This window comes from Rattus norvegicus, chromosome 1, assembly GCF_036323735.1.
Source record: "Rattus norvegicus strain BN/NHsdMcwi chromosome 1, GRCr8, whole genome shotgun sequence".
NCBI lineage: Eukaryota > Metazoa > Chordata > Mammalia > Rodentia > Muridae > Rattus > Rattus norvegicus.
In genome coordinates, this window is record NC_086019.1 from 23,029,066 (window position 1) to 23,045,391 (window position 16,326).

The following is a 16,326-nucleotide window of genomic DNA, read 5'->3' on the forward strand; positions in this document are numbered from 1 at the left end:
CTATGATTTATACCCAGCATCTATTTTCTTGTAGGAAAATTAAATGTAAATTACAAATAACTACAAATACTTCAAATGGTACTTCTAAAATACACGCGTTTCTCTATAACTTCTCATACCTTTTTGTTCTTTTGTTCTGAATGGACACAATGCTTAGTGTGTGTGCATGAGTGTGTATATGTGTGTGTGTGTGTGTGTGTGTGTGTGTGTGTGTGTGTGTGTGCGTGCACGTGTGTCCGTGTAGCACAGGCTAGTCTGGAACTTACTCTACCTCTCAGTCGTGCCCCTGCCTCAGCATCTAAAAAACTGGGGTTACAGCCATAAGCCGCCATGCATAAGCTGCTTCATGTTGCATAGAAGCTAAGAAGCTGGTACTTGCTCTCTAGTTCCCACTGTGGAAGGTTTCTGACTTTGTTTTGTTTTGTTTAAAGGGGATAGTTCATCAGATTGAACATATACTGGATTGAAACCAATAAAAAGCAAGAAACAAATCATATATATATATATATATATATATATATGATATGTTTTATTATGATATATAATTTGGTCTAAGTTCAAAATCTTCAAAAGCTATAAAAAACCCATAGGAATGCAAAAATAAATAAATAAATAAACAGTTTTGCCTTAATAGATTAAGCCAGATACTTAAAGGAGAAAAAAAAACCACCTGTCTACACTAGATTAGCCGAGTTACATAAAAGCTTGCCTTGGTACCAGAGAACCCTTACTAAATTTTCATCCAATAAAAAGTCACATGCAACATGAAACAGGTACTCTTTTCTCTGTCTTAGGAAAAGACTTACAGCTGTTGCCTCAACTCCGGTGTATCCTGAGGTGTTCCCAGTTGATTCAGAGTCCTTTGTATTTCCGCGGCTATTGTAATAGAAATTAATGAATGGTTACAAAAGTTATAACCACGTAAAATGTTACACTAGAAGCAACTGCGTAATTAAATGAGTACAAGAAAGAAAATCAAAACCATAGTGATAGATTGCAATAACTGGGGGAAAAAAGGAAAGTAAGTGGTTTATTAATATCTAATTGACAGACTGATTTTCCAAGAGCAAACTGAGTGGGAACATTGACCTGTGAAACTGTGCTCATGACCCAAAATGGCTGTCTGTTTCCTATGCTGTGAGTAATACATATAAATTTTACTTGAATCTACTGGCATTAAAATTATCAAACACGGGGGGGGGGGAATTATCAAACACTAAATAGCTGTGAAAATTATACACTTTGTTTTATTATAAAGCACACATTACAGCTTTTAATGAGAAATGTATATTGGAATTAGAAAAATTATGTTCAGTCATCTGTGTAACAAACGATACAGACAAGGTTAATTAAAGTATGCTAAAATCACAAGACATCTCTGAGGGACAATGTTAAAAAGACAATTTTTTCCATTGAGAGATTTAAACTGTTTAAAACAAACCAAGAGGGATTGGGGATTTCATGTGCTGGGACCTTTCACAGCCCAGTGTGACCCAAGGACCTAGGTGTCCGGGCACTGGTGGTCACCGAAGACTTACTCTGGTGTAGACTGAAGTTACAGACACCCCTGGGAGTGTGGGAAGTGGAACTCACTTTATTAAAGACAATGCAGACAAGTAGGAAATTAAGGGGAAAGTGAGAGAGGTTTGGGAGAGAGGAGGAGGCCTTTGAGTCTCCTCGTCTAGAGTTACACAGGGCTATGGCAGAAAGTGCACAAAGGTTAGGGAACCTGTTAAGACTGGTTACCTCTCCCAATCACAGAGAAACACATATGGTATGCACTCATTGATAAGTGGCTATTAGCCCAAATGCTTGAATTACCCTAGATGCATAGAACACATGAAACTCAAGACAGATGATCAAAATGTGAATGCTTCACTCCTTCTTTAGAAGGGGAACAAGAATACCCTTGGCAGGGAATAGAGAGGCAAAGATTAAAACAGACACAGAAGGAACACCCATTCAGAGCCTGCCCCACATGTGGCCCATACATATACAGCCACCCAATTAGACAAGATGGATGAAGCAAAGAAGTGCAGGCCGACAGGAGCCGGATGTTAGATCTTTCCTGAGAGACACACCCAGAATACAGCAAATACATAGGCGAATGCCAGCAGCAATCCACTGAACTGAGAATGGGACCCCCGTTGAAGGAATCAGAGAAAGAACTGGAAGAGCTTGAAGGGGCTCGAGACCCCATATGAACAATGCCAAGCAACCAGAGCTTCCAGGGATTAAGCCACTACCTAAAGACTATACATGGACTGACCCTGGACTCTGACGTCATAGGTAGCAATGAATATCCTAGTAAGAGCACCAGTGGAAGGGGAAGCCCTGGGTCCTGCTAAGACTGAAGCCCCAGTGAACTAGATTGTTGGGGGGAGGGCGGCAATGGGGGGAGGATGGGGAGGGGAACACCCATAAAGAAGGGGAGGGGGAGGGGCTAGGGGGATGTTTGCCCGGAAACCGGGAAAGGGAATAACACTTGAAATGTAAATAAGAAATACTCAAGTTAATTTAAAAAAAAAAAAAAAAAAAGACTGGTTACCTCTCGAGGATATCAACAGCAATGGAGGATCGGAACACACTATGCATATCCCCTGGCCCAACCACGTTGATGAGCACACCCTGGCCATTGGCTGCCCACCTGCTTAGGACCTACTGAGGCCCCCTCTGGCCACCTCTCATGTATGATTTGCTACACTGTTGGCCTTGCCTAGCTGTAAGCAGTCAATGTGGAGACTCAGATTTCTAATCCTATACTTAGAAGCAGAGTTAAATGACCAGACTACCCACTAGACACCTCATGTAGAGAGTCAGCTCTTTACAGACAATACTGTATCCATTTCTGTGCTTACAGGATTTACCATACTATTGATCTCTTTATTTAAAGGAAAGCCCTAGAGAAATAAGAACTTATAAAAGAAACTGCAAGCATTTCTAAAACACAAAGCCAAAGCAGGGGGTGAGTTTAAAGTAGCTAAGTGCTCAACTGTAATTAGTTCACCCATTCAGTAATTACTGGCTATCCAAGGTGGGCCAGACACAGGAGGAGGTTTTGGACACAAAGAGCAACTCTGTGTGTTCTCTGACTTGAGTAGGGAGTAGGTGTGTACTTGAAGATAAACTAAATCACTGGGCACTGGGTAAAGGCTATGGAAACATAAATCTGAAGTTAACAAGCCCCCCCACCCCCGTTTGTCTCTGTCTGTTTGTCTCTCTGTCTAAATCTGAAGTTACCAAGTCAGTCTCTCTCTCTCTCTCTCTCTCTCTCTCTCTCTCTCTCTGTTTCTGTCTCTCTGTCTTTCTGTGTATGTCTGTCTCTGTCTTTCTCTCTGTCTGTCTGTCTCTGTCTTTCTCTCTGTATCTGTCTGTGTCCGTCTGTCTGTCTGTCTGTCTGTCTCTTTCTCTGTCTCTGTCTGTCTTTCTCTCTGTATCTGTCTGTGTCCATCTGTCTGTCTCTCTGTCTCTCTCTCTGTGTCTCCGTCTCTCTCTCTGTCTCTCTCTGTCTCTCTCTCTCTGTCTCTCTGTCTCTGTCTCTCTCTGTCTCTCTGTCTCTCTCTGTCTCTCTGTCTCTCTCTGTCTCTCTCTGTCTCTCTCTCTGTCTCTCTCTCTCTCTCTCTCTCTCTGTCTCTCTCTGTCTCTCTGTCTCTCTCTGTCTCTCTGTCTCTCTCTGTCTCTCTCTCTCTCTCTCTCTCTCTCTCTCTCTCTCTCTCTCTCTCTCTCTCTGCTACAGAGAATAACTAAAGTCCGAGAAACTATCTATTTAGTCAGGGTGCTGGGGTTGCATGAGTGATCTCTTGGCTTTCGAAACAGTTCTTTTTCAGTATGACAGCTTGAGCGTGTGACCAATGGAGACGCGAGCCAAATCTATCTAAGGAACTTCAGGAAGAAATGGAAAGGGCTAGGTGGAGGCTGCGTTTACCTAGCACTCCAAGTACTTCATTCAGCACAAGGCCCACTCTAAGCAGATGGAACCGGCCGACTTTTGTTCCCTGGGAGGGAGGGGCTGTGAACTAACAAACTCCTAGAGACACACTTTCCATATCACTGATGCCAGTTTCCTGTACCAAGGTCATCAATGGCCCAGTGAACCTGGTTCTGTTCCATTTTCCCAGCCAAGATGGGTATTAAATGGGATTTGCAGGAACTCCTGCATTGTCTAAAATGTGTGCTGTTTGAGGCATTAATGAAAAAGCTGACTTATCCCCGCTGTGATTTATTAAATATTACTAAGGTCTGTATTCAAAAGCCCACTCAGCCCTGAGGTACTAAGAGCTCCTTATGTAACTAGGTCTGTTTGGTATAAATAATTAACAATGTTGCAAATTTTCCAGAATGCTGTCTGAGCGTCAAGCTAGGTTCCTACAGTTTTCAGGAGGTTGCTAGTGCTTGCGAAGTCGGGCTTGAGCAGGTTGAGAGAGTTCCTTGCTCTAATTTAGAATCTGAACTACAGTTACTCTTTTGTAATCCTCCCCATCCCTGGGGGTTCCATTTCAGTTTATAGTCTAGGGGTGTTCTGAGCTCACAGAAGAGTCATATTCTGTTTCGACTGGAATAACTTCGATTAAAGGAAATTATTGATGCGTAAGTATTAATGAGTATTTTTCAAATTATGAAAGGAATCCTAGAAGTGTCTGATTTATGATTTACTACACTGAGGAAAGGGTAAGTCAAGACTTCTACGAGAATGAAATACACACACTACTTTTGCCTTTGCCGTCCATCTTGTACTGTTTGCACTATTATTCTGATTATTATACTGGTTTTTAAAACAGAAATATAAAACTATTTCCAACGCATCCACCCCAAGGGCTTTGTGTTTCATCAGTTTTCCCAGTCTTTTCCAGCTAGGTAAGCGTGTGCTGCCCTCTAGTGGACTGTGACATAAATACGTGTATGTGCTTTCAGTCAATAAATTAAAGGTACATTGGAAGGGGCTACATAGAGTTGCAGCTTAGTTGGGCTATGTGAATTCTTGCAGATGTTTGACAAGTGGAGTGCAACGGGCTGTTGGGGAGCCCAGAATCTGCCCTAACCCTCATAAAACGCCTTCAAATAACTTCCCCAAACAGCCGAGGGAAAAATTCACCACCATCTTTTAGCAGAAATTTTTTCTGTCACTGAATCTACGATAACAGAGTTGCAACGTGTCGGAAATAAAATGACCAGTGAGACCCCCGTGAGACGCTGACACTCTGATTCAGGAAGAACAAGGCGGTTGCCACCAGGAAAGGACACGGACAAGGGCACCTGAGTCAGCCTGGCTTGGAAATTTGATTCCACTTCCTGCTGCGGAGTTTGCATTTACCACATTGCTCCCGCCACAGCTTCTTGGCGGTCTCACACCCAGAAACCACCTAATTCCCAGTTGTCATTAACTTATGGGGAAGCGGCTTGTACTGGGGACAGTGTCAGCCATCGGATAGGCAAATAGAAGCAAGCGGTTTGTCATTTTCTCTTAGGAGTGAACAGTAAGAACATCCCCATTAACCGTTGTGACTCACGCTTGAGGAGAAGTCAGTAGTAATAATGTCCTTGCTAGTTTTATATCAACTTGACACAGTTAGAAACGCTTGGGAAAAGGGACTCTAGATTGGAAAAAAAAAAAGGCCTTCATAAGTTCAGGCAAGCACATGGTACCATTTTTAAAACGGTATTTAGTATGCTGGTTGGTCCTGTGCTCTATATTGACAGCAGGCTGAGCAAGTAAGTCACGAGGAGAAAGCCAGTCAGCAGCACCCCTCCATGGCCCTTGGTTCCTGCCTGGTCTGAGTTTCTACCTTGGCTTTCTTTCCTTGGTGAACTGTGGTCCAGGCCATGGAAGTCAAATACAGCCTTTCTTCCCCGTGCTGCTTTGATCATGCTGTTGTCACAGCAGTGCTTAACTGAACTGAGACAACAGTCTACAACTACTGCCCGAGTCAGAGGTAAAGATACCGAGAGAGTTACATCTGAATTAGAAGAGACAAGTCAGCTAGTGCCTCCCAGGGGCATATACCCTGCAGCTGCATGCTAGAGACAAGATCGAAACAGAACGAAACAAAGATTAAATGTTTAAAGGTTCAAGTCTTCCCTCACCTCTCGGTGCCTACCTGTGTTGCAGGGTAATTTAGAAAATCAGAAAGAAATGTACCAAAAACCTGGAAGTGGCCTGGATCCTCTAGAAGGGTGTAAGACATTTGCTAGTAAATTGGGGAGCCTAAACCAGGCTCAGTGTACAGAGAGCAGGAAATGCTCTTGTAAAGTCCTGTTGGCCATTGAAATGCTTAAGTCATCAATACAAAAGAACAGCTTGAAGGGAAAAAGTCGAGTGAACTTGGCCTATCAAATATCAGTAAAATTGTGCTCTGGTTTCAAATAGAAAAGTCTTCTGGGGAAACACAAAAACCAGCTGCTGAGAACAGTGGCCTCCTTTCGAAGTGTTTTATCTCTTGTCCTGTCTTGTAACTTCAGCAGAAAGGAGTTTATCTTCTAGGACAGTGCAAGCCCTGGGCAGGCTGCGGAGGCCATTTTCAGGGGGAGCGGAGAGAGATGGCCCAGTCTGTAGCTGCTAGCACTCTGTTTGCACAGACAGACCAGCCTTTGTCTGTAAAACAGTTAGGTCTAGAACAGGTCTAGGCTTCTCATCAGCATAAGTCACCAAAGTAGCAAAATATGGGCAGTTTACTGCTACGCTAGCTTAACAGAGGGCAGTTCTGTTCTCAACGAGAATACATGGAAACAAGTGTCCTCTTCTGCTGGCTTTCCGGGTGAGCAGAACATGACGGGTGGCACCTCTTAGCAAGGCTTCTCTGCATCCCCCTTTCAACACATGCACTGCTGGGCTGCTCTGCTCTTGGGTGGACTACTGAGCTGTTCTGTGAGTCCTGGTCTCTGCAGAGTAGAACTTGGAAAGCGAAACACAGCTGAACTGGGTTGGGGCAGGGGTGGGTGTGTCCTGCACCTTGCAGTAGCCCAGAGTTCCTGATATCTGACTGCTCATGGTATCTCTAGCCTCCCCCTCCACCCCCACAGTTGCCCAGTCAGCAGAGGACAAGCTATATCACCTCTAGCATTTATGGCAATGGTTTCCGAACCCTTACTTCTGTTTCAACTTCTGTGTTCACTACCAAAACACCACTCATGGGACTCTAAATTACTAAGGATAGACGTCTGGTTCCTTTAAGAAGGCAGCAGAAAGCTTGACTTGGCATTTTTTTCCTCCCTTCCCTCCACATAACTGGATGCATAGTACAGGCGTGGGGATGGGGCTGGAGAGCTTATATAGATTATATTTTCAGAGGTATTAGAAAAAACTCTTAAGATTGTATAACCAGAAATGAAAGAAACAGAAATGAGCAGAAATAAGCCAGGCAGGTAACCATAGGGAATGCCATGTCAGGTGAGGGAAGCAGAGCTGCGAAAGTCGCTCATAGAACTTTGCTATGACCGGAGCATTCGCAATCCATAATCCAAAACAAAACACAAATTGTTCCAAACTAAAAACTTTTGAGCATCTACATAGTGACGTGAGCAGAGAGCCGCGTGCTGTGACTTTTTCCTGTACGAAGTCACTATAAAAACATTGTATACAGTTGTCTTTATCAAGGTAGATCCACAACACAATTAAGCTTCAACCTGAAGGAGAAGGAGGAAGAAAGACAGATCCAGACTCACTGGCTTTTGCTGGGCAGTTAAGCCCTGAGCAGGCTGCCAAGGCTGGTGGGCAGAGGAGATCAGAAGTCAAGTGGATGGCTAAGTACTCCCTAAAGGGAGAGGAGCAGTTTGGAAAGAGCTGGCTGTGTATCTTGGGACCCTAATATGACAGGGACCCTAATAGGACAGCCTGATCAAGATTTAGGAAAACCCTCCAATCCCGAGAGGCAAAGAAGGAGGGACTTAAGCATCTGGGGACGTAGGCAGAGACTAGGAAAAAATCCTTGAGCAGAGGGTGTCGGGGGGAATGGTTACTTTCTTCTCCACACGTCAACCTCCTACCTGGAAAATCAAAGTCTCCCCACAGAATGTCAAAGAAGCACTTCGACTACACAAAAGATCCTAAAACAGGAAAGGGAAGGCCACAAAAGAGCTAGAAGACCTAGCCAAATAATAAACACTGAAAACGTTAAACTGAGAGGCACTGGGGAAACAAGGGAAAAGGCAAACACTAAAACAAGGTCTGGGGGGGGGGGCGGGCGACCAGAAAGAACCAATGTGCAGGAGGAGCCGAAACCCTCTCCTCTGCCCAGGACCCTTTGGCTAATTCTGGTTTCTCAGCCACACTCACCTCTTGGTAGCCATAGCTCTTGGCTTACTCTTATCTTGCTCACCCAGACTCCTGTCTTGATTCCTGCTGATTTCAACACACAAGTGGCTGATCCTTGCACTGCTCCCGAGAGTGCACGCTCCAAGAATATGTCACATGTGTGCTTCCTCCACAGCTCCAGGGCCATGCCAGGCACATCACTTACAGCCATTCTGGGCATCCGCTTCCCCTCCGGCATGCTGACTCCACGGCCTACTTGGTGTCAGCCCTGTTTCTTCTCTCCTTGCTCTTCAGCGGACTTTTGACAGAATGCACACCCCATGGTCTGTCCCTGTATCTGCTCTCCCTTGCACACATCCGCCAGCTTACCTATCGCTGACACACCTGCAGCCATGCCCCCTCTGCCTCTGCGCTGCCACTGAGAACCTCTGCCCCGACCCTTGTTCTAACCGTGGTAAAGGGCTATCTAACCTGGAACTGGCCTCTTCGTACCTCGAATACATCAAGGGAGCTGCCATCTAAACAGTCCACGCTATGGCCTTCCCCATTGAAAACATTCCCAGATACTGCGAGACGCATTCTGCAAATTGTTTCAGTGATGAGTGTCATCTTAGCCACGAACTTCTCGGCAAACGTACCTGTTGCCTCCTTGTATGGGCAGCACCCCCTCCAGCACACGGTGTGCTTTTGTTACTGCTGTTGTTCAATTTAGTCTTTCCTTTGAGCTCAGTTACTCACCTCATTCTTTTCTCTCTTGAGGTTCACTCTACAGATGCAGGCATCTCTGTTTTACTCACTGGCAGAGCTCTAGCATCCAGACGCTCTAGCACACTGCAGATACTTCATAAACAGGGACAAGTGTCCAGACACACAAGTTACACTCTCTTACGATATGACATAATCTAAATGCATAGTGTTGTATGAACAGAGTCTCCCGAGATCCGACACAAACCTCCCGACAACTATATAAACTCGAGCAAGTAACTTAATCATCCCAAAACTAAATTTTCATCCCATAGACTCGACGGCAAAATCTGATAAGAACATTTTTAAAAAATACACGACAGATAATTCGAGGCACAGAATATACAATTTTAAAGGAGATCTTTAAATGTCCTGGTTAAGGTTAGGGAGATGGCTCGGTGGGTAAAATGTGTGCCACACACGCTTGAGACCCTGAATTCAAATCACTAGAACGGATATGAGCAAGCACAGTAGCACACACCCATTCCCCCAGTGCTCCTGTGCCAGGGTGGAGGGCCGAGACATGAGGCTCCCTAGAAGGTCACTGGGCAGCTGGCCTGGTTTACACAGCACAGCAAAAACACCATCCCAAGTGAGTTGGAAGTCAAGGACGGGTTTCTGAGGTTGTTGTCTTTGACCTCTACGCTATGGGACAATGCCTGTGCTTCCATACTTAAATACACACACACACACACACACACACACACACACACACACACACACACAATCATATACATACCATACACACACAAAATTAAAAAACTAAAAAATAAAATACTTGATTAGCAATTGCACATGCTACAATCTCAGCACTCTGGAGCCTGATAGGTTACAAACTCAAGACCAACAGAGGCCATATAGCACGAATCACTCTCAGAAAACAAACACCAAAAGAGCTTAGATTCCTTCTGGGAAGACATCATAACTAAGATCACGAGATGCTTCCTGCCCGGCCTGCTTCCTACCTGTGCCTGCAGCAAGGCAACAGTGAGTTCCCTGGTGAACGGGCCTCAGGAGGACTTTCCTAATGGCTCTAAGGGAGAGCAATGGTCCATGGGTTTCACTCAGACCTTGGTGATGTCCTTTGACTTAAAAGGGGATGAAGACAACCCCCCCCCCCATACAGAAGTTAAGCGGTCATAACTCACGTCACTAATTCATTACCTTAGACATGGTTTCTTCACTGGCCATGATAACTATACTATAGAGGGAAGACTATGGACAATAAATATACCAAACCAAACAGTGTTCATGTCCCATGTGGACTCTTTCAAAGTAACTAAAAGTATCAACTACATTAAAAAACAACAACTCTGTTTGGTGTACACACGAAGGGCAATTACTCCGTAACGAAAAGTACTGCTCAGGAAGGGGTAAAGAACAAATGAGCAGACAAGTTCATAAAGAAGCCAAAGAGATGAGGACAAGTATGGTCAAAATAATTCCAAGAAACAAAAACTAGTCAGTTTCAAGCAACCAAACGCATGTGGGACCATTGCCCAACTAACCACAAACTGTAATTTCATAAAAGGGAAACAACACTGTGATCCAACCAGTCACTGGGCAGAGTTATGTTCATGGTAAATAAGGCTAAAAATAACTGTAATTATTTAAGTAAATGTCGCATGTTGTGCAGTCATGGGGATGCTGGTCTTACGGACAGCATCACTTTATCCATGTAGGTCTTCAAACATGAATTCCTGGAGACAGCTATGTGTCAAGATCCCCAACTCATAGACGTTCACTCTTGGGGTAAAATTTTCATGAATAAAGGATTGTTAATAAATAGATATAACATCCACAAATGAAACACACAAAGCTAACAGATGCAGGAGAAAAAGTAAATAATAAAAAAATACCCATTGAATATTATAATCTTATACTCTTAAATTTTTCGTATACTTTGATGGCTGAGATATTCAAACCTTTCTCTCAAAGACTAACATTTTAATGGGAGGAACACAGGGGCAAATAGCAATTAAATTTCGATTTTTCTGATACAAGGCATTATAGAATCAAAGGGAGATGAAATGGAAATGATCAGAGAACAGTCAAATAAGACATCACTTAGGAAACGGACTGAGATCACCTGAATACCCCAAAGGAGCTATCGGAAAGAAATGCAGGTACAAAGGCTTTCTCAAAGGTGACAAAGGATTGCCCCAGGAAACTGCCAAAAACCCTGAGGTGGACGATGGGTGGAGACGGGTTAGACAGATGTGTGAACAGTGGCTCACAGTTCATTGCACGGGCCAGGAAAATCACAGCCGCGTTTTAATCTGGGTGTGACATGTGCTCACGGTTTTAACGTCTGCCTTGTTTATGTGTTTATGTGGAGAATATAAGTTATACAGGAAAGGGGCCAGAGAACAAGGTGCAGGCTGCTGTCATCTGAAGAACGGTGTGGATCTGGTGGCCACAAATGAAGTGAAGAGGACAAGAGGGCAGGTGGAACCAGCCGGCTGTGCAGCTCTGTGCACCTCTGTGCACTTAGACTGGATCCAGGAAGGGGAGTTTCCCACATTACAAGGTAGGATAGAAACCAAAGGGAAGAGAGTTCATGCTCGGGGCATTAGCCAACAGATGGTTCACACCCAGGAAGGAGAGAGAGTTCCATGAAGCACCTCAGCCACTGACTGAGAATGTGGTGTACAAATTAAGTAAGAAGGGTGAACTCCCTCCTCCAAGAGCAGTCCCGCTCTACCCTATAAGACAAGTTGCCAGAGAGAAGAAAAGTTGCCCTTCTCCCTGAGGCGCCCTTGGATAAGAGATATTCTCCTACCTATATCTGGACTGTGTCAAAGGTTTGGGCGTGAGAAAACTATGACACCAGAGCTACTGGTATTCAAGGGGTAAATAATCTCAGCCACTTGTTGTCAAATGTGACAGCGGACATGCTCACTTCATGGGACTGGAGTCCTTTTTAGAGAAAAGCCTGCTCTGGTGCCGAGGACAAAAGTCAAGAGACTCGCTTCCCTTTTGTGCAGTCATGTGTTCAGAGGCAAAAACAAGCGTCCTGTCACCAGACTGAAACACATTCCACCCCCAACAACAAAATGACCTATATTTTAAAAACTATTTTTATTGATCCTGTGAGGATTTCAGACTATGTATTTTGACAAGACTCACTCCCGTGGTTCCTCCCAGAACCACTCAACTTAAGAACCTACACTTTTATAGAAACTTCTTACTGCATTTCAGAGTCCTAAGAACCTTAAGGGGCCAGGAGCTAAACAGAGATTCTTACGATCAAACAGGGACAGTGAGTGTGAATGGTTACTGAACAGCACGGAGACACCGTGGGTCTTTTAAAATTCCATCAAGGTTACACTTAATGAGATAGTTGAATCTATGGGAGATAGATGCATGAGGGGGGAGGGAAGGAGGGAGGGGATTCAACACAAAACATGTTTCCATTATTTTCTTGTAACATTTATAGCAAAGGCTCAAACTTTTACCTAGTACCTTCCCAGAGAGCACCAGAAAACACACATACACAGAAAGGCACATTTAATATTACAAAAGCTTTAGCAGAAATGTCTCTACTAAAATTCTGATGGGAAGGTTTTTTTTCTTTTTCCAGTTATCTGCTGTTTATTTTGTGTATGTGAGTGTTTTGCCCACACATATGTGCACCGTATATTGGGGGGGTGGGTGGGGCTGGGCAGCAGATGAGGGTGTTACACCCCTTGGAACTGGAGTTACAGATGTTTGTAAGTGGGGACTGAATCCAGCCCTCTGTAAGAGCAGCAAGTATTCTTAACTACTGAGCAGCCTCTCCAGCCCCATAACAAGAAGGTTTTGTTACCCATGTATTTCGTTAGTTAGTTCTTAGCCACTTCAGATTTTCCTTAAAAACAAAAAATACTTAAATACCAGAGTTTTCTTTTTTTATTCAAAATGTTATCCTTTGGCAACTCACACATGTCTGTAATTTCTATGGCTGTTCTCTCTTTCCCCTCACCTTTCCTTTGTGCCCTTGCAGCCACACTTCTTCACAAATCTCCTTCCCACACTTTTTATTTGGTCCCACAGAATGTGACTAGGCCTATCTGTGTGACCCTAGGTTTGTAACTACCCATTAGTGGCAGAGAGTTAACTATAACAACTACATAAGGGAAATTTTTTTGTCAAACACAGTCAACTGTCCTCAGTTCTATTTATTAATTTTCTCCCATTCTTAATTCAGCTAATTCCTGCATGACTCACTCTTGAAACATTTACGCCAATAACTCCCATCTTTTAGTATCAGAAAACACCTCCTAACCCTGGTGGTACTCTAGCCTAGTGGTGCTCAAGCTATGGGCCACAGATCATACATGTTTGGGGGCGACAGATCAGACATTCTGTATATCAGATATTTACACCATGATTCATAACAGTAGCAAAATTGCAGTTATCAAGTAGCAGGAACGTACTTTTATGGTTGGGGGTCACTGTGCCATGAGGAAGGGTGTTAAAGGGTCGCAGTGTTAGGGAAGTTGAGGAGCACTGCTCTAGTTGCTCTTACAAATGGCTGTTTCCATTATGTGGCTTTGTAAATAGCACATAAGTCCCTTGACAAATGGCCTCTTAATACCAAAACCCGCACACAGGACTCAGGCTGGGATCTGGCTTTATAATGTTGGGAGAGATTATAATCCAGCCCATAATACCCAAGAAACCACATTCTAGAGAAGAAAGAGCTGGCTCAAGCTCATGCTCGCCTATGCTAACCCATACTGAAATGTACGTGTGCACACATACAGACACACAGACACACACAGACATACAGACACAGACACACAGACACACACACAGACACACACACAGATACACAAGCACACACATACACACAGACACACACAGACATACAGACACAGACACACACACAGACACACAGACACACACACAGACACACAGACACACAGACACACACAGATACACAAGCACACACATACACACAGACACACACACACAGACACACACACACAGACACACACACAGACACACAGACACACACACAGACACACACACAGAGACACACACACACACACACACACATACACACACACACACACACACACACAGAGCTTGCTGGATTACAGAATGCTCTATGTTCACTGAATTCCCTAACAGCTATGTTCACAGAAACCTGACTCAAATTAGAAATGCAAATTAAGCCACAATGAGATAAGAATGTTGCTGAAATGGATTAAACTCTAGGCTGTTCTCGTTGGCAAGGATATGGAGCTATGTCAGCGCTGACACTGCTGGAGGAAGGGAGCACTTCAGGAAGCTTTTCTTTGTCTACTAATGCAGACCATGCACAAATCCTGATACCCACCAACCCAGGAACAGATGCAGCATCGCTCCTAACCGTAAAGCATGGAAACAAAACAGGCAAAAGCCCTGGGAAAGACGTTGACAGTATTAAAGGAAACTGGCGTAAATGTCTGAATAAGGACTACTTACTATAAATGAAAACGAATGACCTATTCCACACCGATGAGTCCCACAGAGTCGAAAGAGCTCAACACAAAATAAAACACACTTATTAACTTGATCAGATGGAGCTTAAGAATCATGTAAATTAATTAGTGAAGCTAAAAATGCACGGTGACGGACACGGAGGGAGTATGAGCCAGCGAAGAGCTCTGGGCTCGGAGTGCACCCTGAGATCTGCACAGTATCTGGGCTGCACACTCCTCACGGGCACTACTTAGCAATAAACGTAGGCCAGCTTTTAAAGACGCAAAAATGTTACGCTGAAGATCTCAGTACATTCCTTCTGCTCCTCAAAAGTACAAGCTCTCGTTGTGTGTTCTAAAAACATTTTTCTATGAGGTCTTTGGGAAGAAGTTTGCGTGGCCTGTGTAAAAGTGTCCTTCTCTAGTCAGCCCACAGATGCTCACTGACCTCCTACATCACAGGTAGGACTTGACTAAGGACGGTAGAAGGTAATGACTGGGTAGCCCAATTCCAGATACTCTAATAAAAATGCTACTTTTGAACATGAACTCAAGCTTTGAGAAAATATCATTTCTGAGGTGCATGCTGAGCTTCTAGACCTAGGACATAGCAACTCTAACCTTCTGGGAACAGCTGTCAGAAACCTTGAGCTAAGAAGGACTAGACACCCTGTCAGGCCTGGGACAGACAGCATGGCCTTAGGGCACAGGCACAGTGGGGAGGGCTGGCAGCACCGATTTCTTACCAGCTCTGCTAATGATCAGTAGTCTACACCAAGAGATGAAAATGTCTGCTACGTCGTTTTAACGTCCCCTATTGGATTCACGAGGTGGTCCATCACGTTCTGGCTTGTCCCATCCTGACTTGTCATTTCAAGGTCGGATTGCCGCTTTGATGTAAGTAATAAATATTTATGATCTGCAGCATATACGTGTAAACACTTACCTAAATAGTCTACTTACTGTTACTTACGTCACTGCCGTAGTGTAAATGGTTACTATTGAAGCAGATTTAGAACAGTACCCATTCTCTTCAATAAAAAATGATTTAACAGCAATAACCCTGAACTTTAAAATACTGTTTCAGAGCCAAGGACTCTGGAGACACAGTTCAGTGGCAGGACACTTGCCTCACACGCATGAGGCCCTCAATCCAACACCCACTACCCCAGGGGGTTAAAGTTCATCTCTCTTAGGCTTTGCAAAGTAGATGATCAGAATACTGGTAAAAGAAAACAAATATGTATTCTTGCTATTGGTTAATCTTGACTTCCGCTTAATTAAAAAAAACCTGTTGTTTTCTTCTTTGGCACAAAATAAACTGCAAGAGTTAATATTCATGTAAGTCTTTATTTGTTTGTTTGTCTGATCAAGACTAGCGCGAACGTAAACGGTCCCTTAACAGGTCCAGGAAGCCCGGAGTTCTGCTTGATCAAGACACCCACCTCTAGCTACCTTACTTACCCTCCCGAGACCCATCTATACAACCAGGTCATCTGCAAGGTCACAGACTTAAAAGATGCGAACGTGAACGTTGTGTCAAAGGAAGAACTTACCTATGGTGCAGAGCCCTATTCTGTCGCACCCTTCTGTATTAATAGTTTCGTCAGACTGGGAAAAGGAGAAGTGAGATTTCACACTTCTGCCTTTCGGTTCCACAGGTTTCTACGCAGCTCCTATCAGAGTGGTAAGCTAGATTTCTACCAGCCACTTAGTTCCCCTCTAAACCTCTTTTCATTCGGACACTGAACGCTAGAGTCAGAAAACATGCACAGCAGAGCTGGCCGCAAAGTCGTGACCAATCTCAGGTTTGCATCAACCAACCAAACTTCTTCCTGGATGGCACATTCCCGTTCCAGTTGTTCAAGCCACACACACACCCAT

General features: G+C 44.1%; 1 protein-coding gene across 3 annotated transcripts in view; it reads right to left on the reverse strand.

The window, feature by feature from the left end:
- The window catches only part of Stx7 (syntaxin 7), a 40,250-nt gene that overhangs the window by 12,736 nt on the left and 11,188 nt on the right, over positions 1–16,326 (reverse strand). For all 3 annotated transcript variants that reach the window (XM_017589644.3, XM_039089032.2, NM_021869.2), the window contains one exon: positions 807–876. In XM_017589644.3, coding sequence (XP_017445133.1) covers positions 807–876 — 70 coding nt within the window. The remainder of the gene's footprint in view (positions 1–806; positions 877–16,326) is intronic.